The following is a 14,754-nucleotide window of genomic DNA, read 5'->3' as shown; positions in this document are numbered from 1 at the left end:
TTCCCTGGGCAGTGGAAAGTGAACATGATAAAGGGTAGGTGTTGTATCTCCTGTGGTTGCAAAGGAAGGCGGGTGAGCACTGGTGGAGATGGAACCAGAGCATCCCAAAGGAAAAGTCCCCTCAGAATGCTGAAAGCGGACGGGAGGAGAAAACGTATCTCTAGGCGGCATTATGTTGCAAGTATTTGGAAATGACATAGCATGATCCATTGAAATGTTGAGGCTGGTGGATGCGTGATGAGACAAAGAGAGCCCCATCTTCAGTCTGGATAGAAGGAAAGGGAGCCAGAGCAAAGAAGTGTAGGAAACAGAACAAACACAGTTGAGAGCTCTGACAACTATAGCAGAGGGGAAACCACAGTTGAGGAAAAAAGACCTACTGGAGGGATTATATCAGGTGCATTGCCAGAACAGATGCAACAGTGATAGAGAAACAGAATGGAGAAAACCGGTCGAGAGAATGTATAGTTGCTGCAGCTATGGGAGCTTTTAATGCATACCGCTCACTCGCCTATCCCCAAAGATAGGGATAGAGATTTCAAGAAAGGGAAGAATCAGAAATAAATCAGCTGAAAGTGAGAATAGGGTGGTAATTGGCAATAAAGGTGATGAAACATACACGTTCTGTAAATGAGCAGGAAGCAGGGCTAAACAGTCATCAAGATTTAGGGAAAAAAGCAAGAAGCAGGGCTTTCTACACATCTCCAAAGAGACAGGCATGTAATGGACCCATAAATGTTGCCGTAGGACATAAGAAATAGCAGAAGTAGACCATTCAGCCCCACTAAGTTTGTTTTGCCATTTAACAAGATCCTTTTATCTTCTACCTCAACACCACGTTCCTGCCCTATTTCTATAATCCCTCAATTCCTCTAACAACCAGTACACCTTCTTACTTGGAGTAAGTGAGGAGCTATAGGAGAGGTTCTCCAATATAGAACAGGATCAGTCAAACAGAGGAGGTTGGTGGTGGAGGGAGAACTGATTGGGGCTCCATCTAGTTTGCCCTCCTACATTATTCTAATCAAGGTTAAAACAATCTCAAAGAACAGCACTTCATCTGCCAACTCTGTACATTGTCCTCTTCCAGACTCAAGACTGTATCTGAAATTGTTGAATTATCAGCCCTCCCAGTCTTGTATCATGTTTGCAGCATTCAGATTTTTCCCTTCCCCTCTTCTGGCAACTTGAGGATTTGCTTTCATATTCCTATTTACATCTCCCCTGTCTGTCATTCACTCGTCTCTTCTACCCTCTCTCTGCCAGCTTCACCACCCCTCATGTCACTCAGTCCAAAAAACAGGCAATATAAAGATCTATTCAATACAGCAGGAATCATTTGGCACAGGCTATCTGCTTCTACCACTGATTTAGTCACCACTCAGATCTTCTGCAGGGAGGTCCGGTCACTACCAAGGAATATTACCAATTATTAGGAAGTTCTGCTTATTTTATGGTAGCACTAATACCGATTGTTGGAAGATGCCCATCACTGACAACCCAAAAGGCATTATAAAAGTAGGAAACCAGAGTGTGGCAGCTTCTGGTCCCTGATGTCATGTAATTTCTTCTGTGCTCCCACAAGCAGAAGCCATGCGGCAACAATACACTCAGTTCCAATACACTCAGTCAGAATTATTCTTTCACCAGCCCTTCTTAAAAATCCAAAACTCTCCAAATTCACCTCCTACCAATAGGGTAAAGGAAACACCACCACCTTGCTTTCCCGGAGAAGTAGTGTAATAATATGTTGGATTCACAAAGTTTTCTTTCCCAAAGTCTTTCCTGTCGTGACCAGAAAGCCTTGAAGAGCTGGAAAGATTAGTCACTGGCCAGATCTTAAGGAAAAGCATTATCAACCTAGCTCATGCTTCACAGCGACCAAGTTGCTTCCTTCCAAACAGCAGTTCAGTAACCCTAGTAATCTGATGAGGACACATTGTTGGAATACTAGTAGCAAGCACCCTGCTCAGGTGCAAAAGCAGTGAGATATGGGTATGAGGCTTGCGGCAGTATTAAATACACAGGGACGAAGTGCAACGAACACCAAGTCCTGATGTACCAGGATTGTTGGTAGGTGATTGATGGAAATGAGATGTGCCCAGCAATTGCTGAAGCTCATGGCATAATTGGCGACATATGCCATTTGATAAAGCACTTGCTGACCTTGACCATACCCAAGGCATCATTGAATTTTTTTGCTCTATTTATTCAGGTCCACAGAGCTCATCTCCTGGCACTGACCACCATGCCTATCCATTACCACTGTTTCCTGAAAGCACAAGTTAGTCAGAATTGGGGCAGAGAGAGAAAGTGGTAGATAGAGCATTTTTCTCCTCCCTGCCCCTTCCAGTAAGGTACTTACATGCTCAATTATGCCCTTTTCTCTGCCACAATGAGTTTAATAACAACATCTACCAACTCTTCCAGCTACGATGCATCTCTTTCTACACAGATAAGATATCTTTATTAGTCACATGTACATCGAAACACACAGTGAAATGCATCTTTTTGCATAGTGTTCTGGGGGCAGCCCTCAAGTGTCGCCACACTTCCGGTGCCAACATAGCATGCCCACAACTTCCTAACCTGTAGGTCTTTGGAATGTGGGAGGAAACCGGAGCACCCGGAGGAAACCCACGCAGACACAGGGAGAACGTACAAACTCCTTACAGACAGTGGCCAGAATTGAACCCAGGTCACTGGCGCTGTAAAACATTACGCTAACTGCTACACTACCGTGCCTACTTAAGTAACGAGGATGAGGAAGTGCACTGAACCTGCAGGAGATAGCAATGGATGCTGAAAAGGAGCTTGCCAGATAAAGTGCTAGCAGAAACGGAGACTTGCGCCACTCAACTGCACTGTTAGTGTTAGCTGCACGCTGCAAATTATATTAATTATCAGACAACATGAAACTAGTGTGCTGCCTGTATTAGAAGCAATGGCCCAGATTAAGTCTGCATCACCATCCCACACTTCAACTTTACTTGTGCTTTTCCATAACATTAAGCTCTCTGTTAAACCAGATTGCTAACATTACTACTTCAGACATTTTTAGTTCTGAAACATATACTTAATGATTTCTTCCAAGCTGAATATGTCTATTTTACAGCATGACTACATTCGAATGCCTCACAATTCCAAGTTAAAACTTGCATGTAGAATTCCTATACTGCAGTACATTACTATTTAATATTAATTAAATATGTGTTCACTGATATTTTATGAAAATCTGAATTCATGACACTAGTGGCTTTTTTATTATCATCCCACCATAATACTTTGTACTGAATATTCATTTGAAAGGCACTCAGTTACAACATGTTAGATTTTTGAGAACATGGTTCTTTGGCCCTGTGCATTAAGCACATAATATAATAGTGGTTTCATATTGTACTTTGCTTCTGAAATTCAGTTATGTTGGACTAAATTTTGGAAGTATCATACACAGCCACCACAATATTGCATACTTATTCCCCACACCAAAAGGAAAAGTTTCTACCTCATTAAAGTCAGCAGTTAGTGAAAAAACACCGCCACATCCCACAGCCTTCAAAAAATTGGCCCCATAATGGTGTAACAATGATGTCTCATTTTCTAAAGTCTGATGCTATCAGGTACCAGTTTCAAAGAATCACTAGGACCCAGCAGCTGTGATGTCATCTTCTGGCTAAGCAGCAAGTATGGGTCAGAATTCTTGCAGATAATAACACCTTTATTAACATTTTAGACAATACGTTAACACCCCCGCATTAGAAGTGTAGTGCTCCTAGCAAACCATCCATACCACAATTTTCCATAGCACAAACCCTTGACAAAAAAGTAACAAAATTTGTTGTTTCTTTCACATTTTGTGCTTGTTTAGTTATTTTTTTCCCTCAATAAATTCCATAAAACAATAAATCAGTATGTCAAATTTTTGGTAGTAATCTGTGAATTCCATAAATGTGAATTCCATTACCCAAATTGCCATAACTTGGGGGGTACACTGAATGCTAAGTAAACTTTGAAACTTACACACATTCATGATTACTATTAAAGTTGAAGTATCATAAATCTTTAAAATTCTTTCATTTTAAATCCAAAAGAAATTGAAATATTCCTACATAGGAATCACAATACACATAGGTACATGAAGTTGCTTCTTTTTTTGTCCACAGTTTGCTAATCAGTAAACTCACTTTGTTCTCGTGATATTTTCTGGTGGGGCTACTTCATAGAAACTTGAAATTCACATTGGTTTAAATAATTTCATTTTGAAGGCAGTACAGAAGACTAGAAATAATGCAACCAGTGCAGTGATGCTGGACTGCTGATGATCATTTTGGAATTTCTGAGATAAGCTACACAAGCATAATCATTGCAGAATTACTCTGTTTTATAACTTAATGATGGCAAAATCTGGTAGCTTCACCATCATTATTGCTGCAAAATTTGTGCCATCATTTAAATTGTTCCTCTGATCACGAGTTGAAGTAAAAAATTTAAGTGCATATAAATGTATAAATTCATTAAAAAGATGTTGAGATTAAGGATAGTGAAAATAACTAGAAATAACAGATGCTTCAATTAAATAAACCAATGAAACAACCAAGTCATCTGAAAATGTTCATGTAGAGAATAACTGACTTTTTAAAAAAATGTTTATGTTGATTGATTTCAAGATTTTAGTTTAATCAATGAATCAAAAGGGTAGCAGTAAATCAACAATCATACTTAACTGTTCCTCACCGACACTCCCACATCTCCCTCCCCTCCCCTCACACACCCAACCTAACAACCACCATCAACCTCCCCAATAAGGTAGCCTTCCATGGATAGTCTTACATGCTGTCTTAAATTAACCACGTTGGATGACATCTGCCACAAAAAAGGCTCAGTTCCCAAATTCATCTGTCCACAGTCAAATTACTTCATCAAAGATCCTAACTTTCAAATTTATTTTCACGTCAGCTCAATGTTGAACAGTTCCCCCGTTGTTTTCATCCTGATCAACAATACAGATGGTGAAAACCATGGAACTAAATGCAGATTGCTACAGCATTCCACTAGTGACCGTCCCCATCACACCCCAACCATAATGAATTTGGCATTTAACCGGAGATCTACCTAACAAATCACAAAAGTCACAGTTCAACTTGGCAGTTTTTTTCTTCATCTTCATCAAAACCTATTTTAAAAGGAATATATTGACTATATGCTGGATCTCCATCATTTACCACCTTGTACATTCTTCAAAAAAGTTCATATCAACTTCAAACTAAAGCTTCATTTCCCAGACATCAAGCCAGCATTTACAAACTTCCTGTTTCCATTACACAACCTTAATAAGTGACTTTGAACTGGGTATCAACAGATACCGAAACCCTTTCCACTGAAAACAGTGTCCATCTTGAATCTGAAAAATGTTATAATAAGCAATTTTAGAAAAAAAGTGACATCCTTACGAACTGAATCAAAAATGATTCAAAAGGGAAATAAAATAAATTATCTTTCTGATGGAGGCCAACTATTAATTAAAGCACAAGAACTGGGATTATACAACATTTTCTATACAAAAGTTAACAATTCAAGCCAATTTACTGCACAAGGTCACATTTTTGTATAGTTTGGATTAAGAGAGATTCTAGATCCAGTATGGAAACATAAATTACACTGACCATGGCAATAATTTGCAAATATCAGTTACAATCCTATTTTTTCTAATGTCAACTTCTCACAAGCATTTATTTTAAATAAAAGTGAATTAAAGATAATTATGAAATACAACTATTGGCTTTTAAACTTCTTGTATCATTACTGGTACCATTCTTACCTCCCTTATGGTTCGTTTTAGATGCATGTAGACACATTGCCCTGTCTTGCGATAATGCCTTTCCACGTGTTCCCTTCCAAACCCAAGGAAAGTACTCATGCACACATAAAGGCCGCCTTCAGATTCCTGTAGTTTAAACAGAATAGAAATCGGGGAAGTACAGAAGACAAGTTTAAATTTGGAAAATAATTCCAAATAATTGCAATATCATATACAGTGCTTACTCTCAAATTATAATTCAACCAAACTAACATAATCACGATCTTCCATTAAAAATAAATTAAATAGAAGCGTTCCTCCACTGATTAATATCATATCATGAATCAAAATACTGCAGATGCTGGAAATCTGAAGTAAAAAATCAGACAATACAGGTCAGGCATAAGATTTGGAAAGAGGCCTGTACAGGTTGGTATGGTGGCCAAAGTATTCAGTGCAATTTATAAAACAGTGTTTACCAGTACAGTGAACGATTGTCAGAACTGAGATTTTGTATCTTACAGTTCTAACATTATCTTTTTTCTTTTCCTCTCTGCTTTCACACATCTCCTATTTAAATCTCACCCAAACAAACTGTCTGCATTAACAAGCCTTCACCACCTTCTCTCAGCCAGCACCACAACCACATAGATTCATAGAGTTATACAGCACAGAAACAGGCCCTTCAGCCAACTTGTCCATGCAAACCAGCTCCCATCTAAGCTTGGCCAATATCTCTCTAAACCTTTCCTCTCCAGGTACCTGTCCAAGTGTTTATTTAAAACCTTATAAATGTACCGACCTCTACCATCTCTTCTGGCAGCTCGCTCCACATACCCACCACTGGATGTGAAAACTTGCCCACTTGTTCCATTCACACTACAATAGACATTTCTTTTGTTCTCCACATTCTCCCTTCTCTAAAACTTTAAGAGGTTTGACTTTTCACAATTCTGATGAAAGATCATTAGCATGAAAAATTAGCTTGATGTCCTTCTCCAAAGGCACTACTTGATCTGCTGAATATTTCCAGCATTCTCTAGAATTAGAATATGTTAATCCACAATTATCATTAATATCTTATATTTAGAGTGCATGAACCACTAATGACTTGACAGCAGTTTTAATATGCAGATTGAATTGACCCAGCAGCATTTTTATTTTAAATAGCACTATTAAACAAAAAAATGCAACCAAATTTTTTGCGATTTGTAGATAAAAAAACAAAATGAATCTTTTAACTGCGTTTTTATTGAAGCAAAATATTCACCTATTCTGGTTAACTCTCTCTCTTTATATAACATCAAACACATTATGAGAAAAATGGTTAGTCTAATGCAGTCTTACTTTTTAAGGAGTCATAGAGCTATACAGCATGGACTCAGGCCCTTCAGCCCAACTGAACCATGCCGACCAAGTTGCCTACCTGAGCTAGTCCCATTTGCTTGTGTTTGGCCCATAGCACTCTAAACCTTTCTTAACCATGTACCTGTAGAAATGTCATTTAAACACTGTAATTGTACCTGCCTCTACCACTTCCTCTAGCAAGCTTATTCCTCATACCCACCATCCTGTGTGAGAAAAAGTTGCCGCTCAGATCCACTTAAAATCTTTCCCCGCCTCACCTTAGATCTATCCACTCTAGTTTTAGACTCCCTTATCCTGCAAAATAGGCTGTGTCCATTCACTTATATATGCCCCTCATGATCTTATATACCTCTAATAAGGTCACCTACAGCCTCCTATCCTCCAGGGGAAAAAGCCCCAGCCGATCCAGTCCCTCTAATCCTAGTAACATCCTTGTGAATCTTTTCTGCACCCTTTCCAGCTTAATGACATTCTTCCTATAGTTAGGTGACCAGAACTGCACACAATACTCCAAATGAAGCCACAGCAGATTCTGCAGATGCTGGAATCTGGAGCGACATACAAAATGCTAGAAGAACTCAGCAGGTCAGGCAGCATCTACGGAGAGAAATAGACAGTTGACGTTTTGGGTTGAGACGCTTCATCAGGATTGGAAAGGAAGAGGGCAGAAGCCGGAAATTCAGCATGTCCCCCGATGACTCACCGACTTCTTCAGGTGCACCATAGAAAGCATCCTTTCTGGATGCATCACAGCTTAGCACAGCAACTGCTCTGCCCAAAACCACAAAAAAAAATTTGTAAAGTGTTGTGAATGGAGACCAGTCCATCATGCAAAACAGCCTACTCTCCATTGACTCCATCTATACTTCCTGCTGCCTTGGGAAAGCAGCCAACATAATCAAGGACCCCTCCCACCCATCATTCTCTCTTCTCCCCTCGGACAGAAGATACAAAACCTTGAGAACACGTACCATCAGGCTCAAGGACAGCTTCTATCCCACTTTTACTTAACAAATCAACAGATTTGTTAAGTAATTTAAATGCCACACTTGACTGCTGAGTAATTAATCCTTTCCAATGAGTGAATAAAATAACAGTAATAGTTAAACAAATGTAACAGTAATAATAACAGCAATATATGAAATAAGGCATATCCAGAGGCAAAACTGGAAAAGAGAGACAATTTGTTTCTTGTTGTCACATGTACCAAGATGCAGTGAAAAGCTTTTGTTTGCATGCCATCCAGACCAATCATTCTGTACATAAATGCATCAAGATAGAATATAGTGTTACAGTTACAGTGAAAGTGCAGTGTCAACAAAAGAGCTGGTCATTGACTTCAGGAAAGGGGGCGGTGTACATGCACCTATCTACATCAATGGTGCTGAGGTCGAGAGGGTTGAGAGCTTCAAGTTCCTGGGAGTGAACATCACCAACAGCCTGTCCTGGTCAAATCACGTAGAAGCCACGGCAAAGAAAGCTCACCAACGCCTCTACTTCCTCAGGAGGCTAAAGAAATTTGGTTTGTCCCCTTTGACTCTCACCAACTTTTACAGATGCACCAATAAAAAGCATCCTATCTGGATGTATCACAGCTTGGTACAGCAACTGCTCTGCCCAGGACCGCAAGAAACCGCGGAGAGTTGTGGACACAGCCCAGTGCATCACGGACACCAGCCTCCCCTCCTTGAACACTGTCTTTACCTCTCGTTGTCTTGGTGTAGCAGCCAGCATAATCAAAGACCCCACCCACCCGGGACATTCTCTCTTTTCTTCTATCGGGTAGAAGATACAGGAGCCTGAGGGCACATACCACCAGACTTAAGGACAGCTTCTACCCCACTGTGATAAGACCATTGAACGGTTCCCTTATACAATGAGATGGACAATGACCTCACGATCTACCTTGTTGTGACCTCGCACCTTATTGCACTGCACTTTCTCTGTAGCTGTGACACTTTACTCTGTACTGTTATTGTTTTTACCTGTACTACATCAATGCACTCTGTACTGACTTAACGTAACTGCACTGTGTAATGAATTGACCTGTACGATCGGTTTGTAAGACAAGCTTTTCACTGGACCTCGGTACAAGTGACAATAATAAACCAATACCAAGGTAGACAAATAAGGTGCAAGGGCCACAACAAGGTAGGTTGAGAGATCAAGAGTTCATCTTCAGCGTACAAGAGGTCCATTCAAGAATCTTATAAAAGTGGGATAGAAGTTGTCCTTGAGCCTGATGGTACATGTTCTCAAAGTTTTTTATCTTCTGTCTGAGGGGAGAAGAGAGAATGACAGGGGCAGTAGGGGTCCTTGATTATGTTAGCTGCTTTCCCGAGGCAGCAGGAGGCATTGATGGAGTCATTGTAGGGTAGGCTGGTTTGCACGATGGACTGGGCTCCATTCACAACGTTTTACAAATTTTTTTTTGGCGGTCTTGGGCGGATCAGGTGCTATACTAAGCTGTGATGCATCCCAAAAAGATGCTTACAACGGTGCACCTGAAGATATTGGTGAGTCATCAGATGGCAGAAGCCAGAATAAGCCATTCCGGCTTATTCCAGCTTCTGCCCTCTTCCTTTCCAGTCCTGATGAAGGATCTCGACCCAAAACGTCGACTGTTCATTTCTCTCCATAGATGCTGCCTGACCTGCTGAGTACCTCCAGCATTTTGTGTGGTTTCCTACATAATACTCCAAGTGTGGTTTCACCAGTGTCTTGTACAGCTGTAACATGTCATCTCAACTCTTGTACTCAATGTCCTGACTGATGAAGGCAAGCATGCCAAACTTGTTTTAATCATATTTCAGAGATTATAAAATGCCCATTCCAAGTTTTATAACACATTATACATTTTACTACAGAGAAATAAAAAGGGGAACATTTCTAGTTGGAAAAAAACCCTGCTTTTATAATAAATAATATCAGAGGCAAAATGTCTGCAGACACTTAATTAGTCTTCAGTCAAACAAAACCAATGTTCTGGTGCCTACCTTACAGACAAGTGATTTTCATGGATATATACACCATTTAACATCAATTGCTTATTTTGGTTTGACTATGAAAGCTGCTTTTCTTAAAAATATTAGTACATTTATTTTATTTTATAGAGTTCAGCTCAAACTCTTTATTACTAAATAGCCAGTTTCTTAACTATATTTGGCTGAATCCTATGTTACAACTTTTTATTTTATTAACTTTTCTGACAGTAAGTTACTATGCTGACTTTTATAAAGTAACATGTTTACACAGTTTCCAGTACAAGGATCCTTCCTGCCAATGATGGTTTCATGAAGCCACAGTTTTTCAACTTCCAGGACCCCGGTGTATACTCTATATCACATACTGTCTTAAGTTTTCCTACAGGCAAAATATTAGATTACAAAGAACAAAATGCATGGTTTTAAAATAGAGCTGAGCCAGACCTGTATGACTTGGTTGAAATATCACTTTTTCTCTAACCTGAAGACTGCAAAGTTTTATCTCCGATGCTCAATGCCACAGTAGATCAATTAACAGAAAGTAAAAGCACTAAAAATAATAAATGTGGAAATGTAAAATTTTCTGTTAGAAGTGATCAAATTTGTACAAAGAAGACAACAGTGCACAATTTCCTGATGACATTAATTCAAATAGCAATACAAAAAATGCACGTAAGAGAAAAGAATTGGGTATACACACCTAACTACTAATCATCAGTTTTAAAGCAAAACATTTCCCTTCACCTTCAACATTTCAAAAGCGTCAATCCACTATGATGCATTACAGGATAATCTGCCACATTACCTTGTGAAATGTAAAACAAGAAATTATAATCCCAATACTCTGAAACTGAAAACTAAATTACTACCCTTTTTGACCAAATATGTTGATCAAAGAAAGAGGAAATAATTAGGTTTGAGCTTAAATTTCTTTACAAAATTTCTATTGGAAATTTGACACAATATACCAGTAATAAAAAAAAACAAACAACCACAAATGCTAGAAATCTAAAATTTTTAAAAATGAAATTAAAAATATCTGGAAATAATGCCTGCCATTTATTACCCCATTGCTCTCCAGTTGTTAGATTGCTTAACTATCAAGAATAATCATGAACTTCACTGAATATTACACAACTAGATCAAACTTGCCCACTTCTGTTATTTCAGATGAAGCAGCTGAAGGTGCTGGGTCTAGAACAGTCCCTGGAGGAATTCCTGCAATGTCATTATAGTGCTGTGAAGACAGAGCTCCAACAATCACATCCATGTTCCTTAACGCTAGATATGTTTCCTGCCAGTGGTAACATTGCCCCTTGATTCACACTACAGCCAGGTAGCCCTGGCAAAACCCACTGGAGCACCAGCAGCAGTTAATTGGTCACTGACACTTGATTGCACTGTCAATAATACCTTTCATCATTTTGCTTATCATTACAATACACTGATGGGAGTGCTGCAATGGTGCACAGCTACTCATGATGCCTCACTCTGGACTGCTGGTTCTGGTTTTAATCTATCCCATTTAGCCACGACGGTACTGCCACATAACAGAATGGAGGATGCTCCAACTATGATGGCTGGGCTTTATCCGCACAGCAACTACGCAATTCTAATTGCCAGCAATTCTGCTATGGACAGATGAACTTGCAAGAGGTGGGTGGCCAAGGATTAAGTGATAGTTCTACCATCTGCTACTGACAGTTCTTGCATTAGGACTCGTCCAACTTGGTCAGTGACAATGATCTGAAATCACTCTTGACGATGGAGGTGATGGAGATTGAAGTCCTCTGCATAAAGTCCGATCCATGACCTTGTTACTGCCAGTAACTATTCCAAGTGGAATCAGAGTGAAGACTACTGGAAATCATTAGCTGGGGGCAAGGCAAGGGAGGAGAAGGGGCAGGAGGAGATAATGGAAGGCAGGCAGTGGAATGGAGCAGAACGTTTACCAACCCATTTATGTCCTGATGCTATAAGACATCATAGGGTTTGGATTGCCAAGGTCATTGGGTCCCAACTGTATACTATCATGCTGCTATCTCTGGTGGGGTCTATCCTGCCAGGGAGCAGGAGATACCCAGAGACTGGGACAACTCTCACAATTTAGGCGCATCTCCAAATATTCACGAGGAGAACTTTTTCATTAACTGCTCTGAGTGTTAGCTAGTTCTTCATTCCAGTATCGTACTCCCCACAAGTGGAAATATCGTCTTCGTGTAGGCAAATAGTGAAAGAAAATTATGTTGATTGAAAAATGTGTTTATCCCGCTGGAAATAACGAGGAAATTATCCAGTTAGTATTACAAGTCAAACGGTTCCGGATAGGATCTTAGATAGGGATGCGAATACCTTCCATATACTTAATCGCCACTTGATGGAGCACACACATGTTCCACTTTCACTGTTAATATCGTGATCACATTACACCACAAATAAAATACGAGATAACAACTAAAAATACCACATTCAAAGTTATTAATACATTGAAGCAAGTAATTGTGTAAATTAATTCATGTCCGTGATCCTCTTAAATTGGTTGTTATGTTCAAAAATCAGTTCATGGCAAACAAAAAAAAAACGACACCCGAGCCTTAACTATCTGGATATAAATAACCTGTTCTGGCCACTGTTGATGAACGCCAAACAGCTGAGTCACCTTTTGCCACATTTTAACCCTTATATCCCACGAAAATTAAAATAAAACTGACGATTTCCATACCTCCCTTTCGAACTTGAACGAGTTTAAAAACTTACTGTTATTTCCCTCTTTCTTTGACTTTCCTTTCCAAAGTAATCGTTTAAAGATTTCGTTATTTGATTTTCGGATCCTTATTCGCCTTGGTACAAGTTGAGAGGTTAGGTAACCAGTTTCCTCCTCACCTTCCCCTTTACTATCCAACACCCGCCTCCTCATTTCGGTTTAAATTCTCCACTCACACCAGACAGATCCCGGTCCCTCTACATCACCCTGTAAGTTGTGTGGCCCCACTCCGCTCCCAGCTGCTGGCTCCGCCGCCCTCTCGCTCAATGTTTCTTCTTCCCCCCTCAGCTGGATTAGCCCAAAGGAGCAACAAGTTCCCAAAGAGAGGAACATCAGCAAGGGCTGCAGTTAATTCACGTGTCAATAAAAAAACGCTCCTGCTCTTCAGACCAGGAAGCCGCCCGCTGAACGGCTGCGGTGCCTACTTACTGGGGAGTCAAAGGAGAAGGCGCATTCGTTCTTGTAGACCCTGTCCCCTGATCTAGGGACTCGGATAGTTGGCATGTACGGGACCAGCAGTTCTCCGATGTCTGCAGCCATGTTGACATTCCTAACCCAGAATGCTGTTCAGGGCAGACATTGATTATGAAGAGAGCTGAACGAGCAGAGACAGCAGGACGACACACTATTTTTAAACCTGTGCCGCCCTCCCTCCTGCCATCGGACCTCCCTGCACTCGGGGGAGGCGGGTTCTCGCTTCCAGCCTAGCGTGGAAGCTGTTACCCACGCTAAACTGGAAGTGAGAACTTGTACAGAGAGGTCACTCACTCACTCTTATTCTCTTTCCACAGATATTGCCTGACCTGCTGAGTGTTGCCAGCATTTTCTGGGTTTTGTTGATTGATCTTGTACTGCAGGTCTAAGTACCAACAGTAAAACCTGCCCTGTATGGTGTTCATCAGTTTATAGTACAAAACATTTGATCTATGTAGAAGTTCAATATTGAAGACATTAAAAGAGATACCCTCAAGTTGAATCAGTGCAGCAGAGCCGGAATCCTTTCCACATTCTGTGTTGAGAAACCTCGGCTCGGTGGCCCATCAAGTTAGATGAACAAGGTCAACAGAGAATTAAATGAAAGCACAGCTGTAGGAGGGTGGACTTTGGTACAATAAGGAACTAGTTAATGGAGGTGGACTTTACTAAATTGTTGGAGAGACAAAACAGAAATGGCACAGAGCAGAAATACAAAATGAATCCATTCTTTGGGTAGGAAGTAGGGTAGTAATATGAGGAAAGGGGTAATATAAATTTGCAATCTTCAAATCAAAATTTAGATCTTTTCGTTCAGTTGTGGAAGGATAACAGGAACACCAAAAGCTGGTTAGTTTCAGAATCTAGAGAGCTTTCTGCCTGTTCATTTGGTAAACATAAAGTTAAGGCTCTGATATAGGGTCTTCAACCTAAAACATTGTTTCACTTTCTGCAGGTGCTGCCTGATCTGCTGAGTATTCCCAGCATTTTCTTTTTTTATATATGAGTAAAGCTATTGATGGGGATGTGACAACACAACTGGCAACCAGGAATATTCTTAAACAATATTTTTGTATAATTTACAGAAGTAGTTGCTAAATCCCCTCGATATGAAAATTAATTTTCTGGAAAATATGAAGACTCTTTAAAGTCATGACAATTACGAGAAAGAAAGTGATGAAAGCAGTGTTGTCTGCAACCAGGTGGCCCACCCAGAACAGAACTTAAAGAGATGGAATACAATATTAGTTACATTCTGCCGGAAATAGGGCAGGCACTGTAGTGTAGCGGTTAGCGTAACGCTATTGCAGCGCCAGTGACTCGGGTTCAATTCTAGCCGCTGTCTCTAAGGAGTCTGTACGTTCTCC

General features: G+C 40.2%; 1 protein-coding gene across 1 annotated transcript in view; it reads right to left on the bottom strand.

Annotated features, from left to right (window-relative positions):
• The window catches only part of usp13 (ubiquitin specific peptidase 13), an 80,637-nt gene extending 67,183 nt beyond the window's left edge, over positions 1 to 13,454 (bottom strand). Inside the window, exons 1-2 of the mRNA XM_052017864.1 lie at positions 13,343 to 13,454; positions 5,819 to 5,944 (exon numbers count right to left, since the gene is read on the bottom strand). Of these exons, the coding sequence (XP_051873824.1) occupies positions 5,819 to 5,944; positions 13,343 to 13,453 (237 nt within the window). The 5' untranslated portion in view covers position 13,454. The remainder of the gene's footprint in view (positions 1 to 5,818; positions 5,945 to 13,342) is intronic.
• Between the last annotated feature and the right edge of the window lie 1,300 nt (positions 13,455 to 14,754).

This window comes from Pristis pectinata, chromosome 6, assembly GCF_009764475.1.
Source record: "Pristis pectinata isolate sPriPec2 chromosome 6, sPriPec2.1.pri, whole genome shotgun sequence".
In the NCBI taxonomy this organism is placed as follows: domain Eukaryota; kingdom Metazoa; phylum Chordata; class Chondrichthyes; order Rhinopristiformes; family Pristidae; genus Pristis; species Pristis pectinata.
Note: the sequence above shows the minus strand (reverse complement) of the source record. Positions and strands in the feature narration are given on the sequence as shown.